Raw genomic sequence first — 1,396 nt, forward strand, 5'->3', positions numbered from 1 at the left:
GAGCTGGATCGAATCTTTTTCGAAGGGGGGTTAAGTTTTGGGCCACGATTAGAGATCCGATGTGATGTGGCGAGAGACTTCTAACCCCCGGGTGGGTTCGTCGGTCTTTTGGGGGATTGTGAATTTTTGGGGGATATATAAAAGATGCGATGCTACGATGGTCATTCATTCAGTGTCATCCTCACAGCAGTAGTAGAAGCAGCAGCAGCAGCAGCAGTAGAACAGTAGACGGTGTTGAATCTGAAAGTGAAAACCGAGAACAAATCATCCTCAAGTCCCAGCTCCACCCTTGCTCAAGATCTCAGACCAGTTAACAGCGTGTCAAGTGTGATTCAACCGAAAATGTTCAAAGTGGTGAGTTCGTGGGTCTAAGTGAAGCCTTGAACACCGTGAACTAGTAAGGCAGTGGATACAATCAAACACATAGCTCTTTCAGTGCAAAAGGACCACGTGTGAGCATGTGATACGAAGTTGTAGACCGAGCAGTCGAAACTCCTGTTAATTTGGAATCTTATCTTCAATCGTTTACTACCCGCACTCTGACTCTGACAGATCTGTTTTGTAATGTCAAACTGTTAAAGTAGTTGATCCTAGTAGCCCGCGAGTGGCGCAGTAAGCCATGACCTAGGCCTTCTTCGCTGTGTACTACGTCGCATCTTATCGTCTCAAGGCCATCGGTAGCACTTAAACCGGCCAGTTAAACGCAAGGGACACTGCTTAAGATCTGTTCACACCCTGGAGTACACCGAGCGCTCATTAACACGCCTCTAGGCGTTTATCCTTATCTTTATGTCCTTTGCCCAACACACCGACCACTAATGATCATTCATTCCTTCCTCGTCACAGGTCGTTTCCCTCGTTGCTCTGGTGGTGGCTATCGCGGCCGTCGTGTCGGCAGCCCCAGCATCCGATGATGCGTCGGCCACGATCTTGACGCACGAATCGCGCCTTGAACCGGACGGTGCGTACTCGTACAAGTACGCCACGAGCAATGGCATCCAGGCGGAGGAAAGCGGAATCGGTGGACAGTCGGTGCAGGGTTCGGCCTCGTGGGTCGGTGATGATGGTGTACCGATCGTACTGACCTACACCGCCGACGAGAATGGATTCCGCCCTCAGGGTGTGCACCTACCGACGCCACCACCAATCCCGGATTACATCCTCCGTGCGCTCCGGTACATCGAGGCCAAGCAGGCTGGCCAGAATGGTCGCAAGTGAAGTCCTTCCACCACCATCGATCGTGTAAATGCAGATTAACTACGCTTCCTTTCAAGCACAGCAACATTCCATCCCAAAGTGTCTTCACCTCACCGTACTCCAAGCAGCAGCCTGTCTGCCATCTCTTCTCCTCCGACGAGCATTATCATCGCACCATATCTGACCGCGCTGGCCAGTG

At 51.5% G+C, this 1,396-nt stretch overlaps 1 protein-coding gene across 1 annotated transcript; it reads left to right on the forward strand.

The window, feature by feature from the left end:
- The first annotated feature begins 228 nt into the window (after window positions 1-228).
- Window positions 229-1,396, forward strand: LOC125954883 (endocuticle structural glycoprotein SgAbd-2-like). Its single transcript, XM_049685534.1, has 2 exons — window positions 229-354; window positions 847-1,396. Exons 1-2 carry the CDS (start codon window positions 343-345, stop codon window positions 1,216-1,218), a joined length of 384 nt encoding a protein of 127 aa, XP_049541491.1. The 5' UTR covers window positions 229-342; the 3' UTR covers window positions 1,219-1,396.

Source organism: Anopheles darlingi, chromosome 3 (assembly GCF_943734745.1).
Source record: "Anopheles darlingi chromosome 3, idAnoDarlMG_H_01, whole genome shotgun sequence".
NCBI classification, from domain to species: Eukaryota; Metazoa; Arthropoda; class Insecta; order Diptera; family Culicidae; genus Anopheles; species Anopheles darlingi.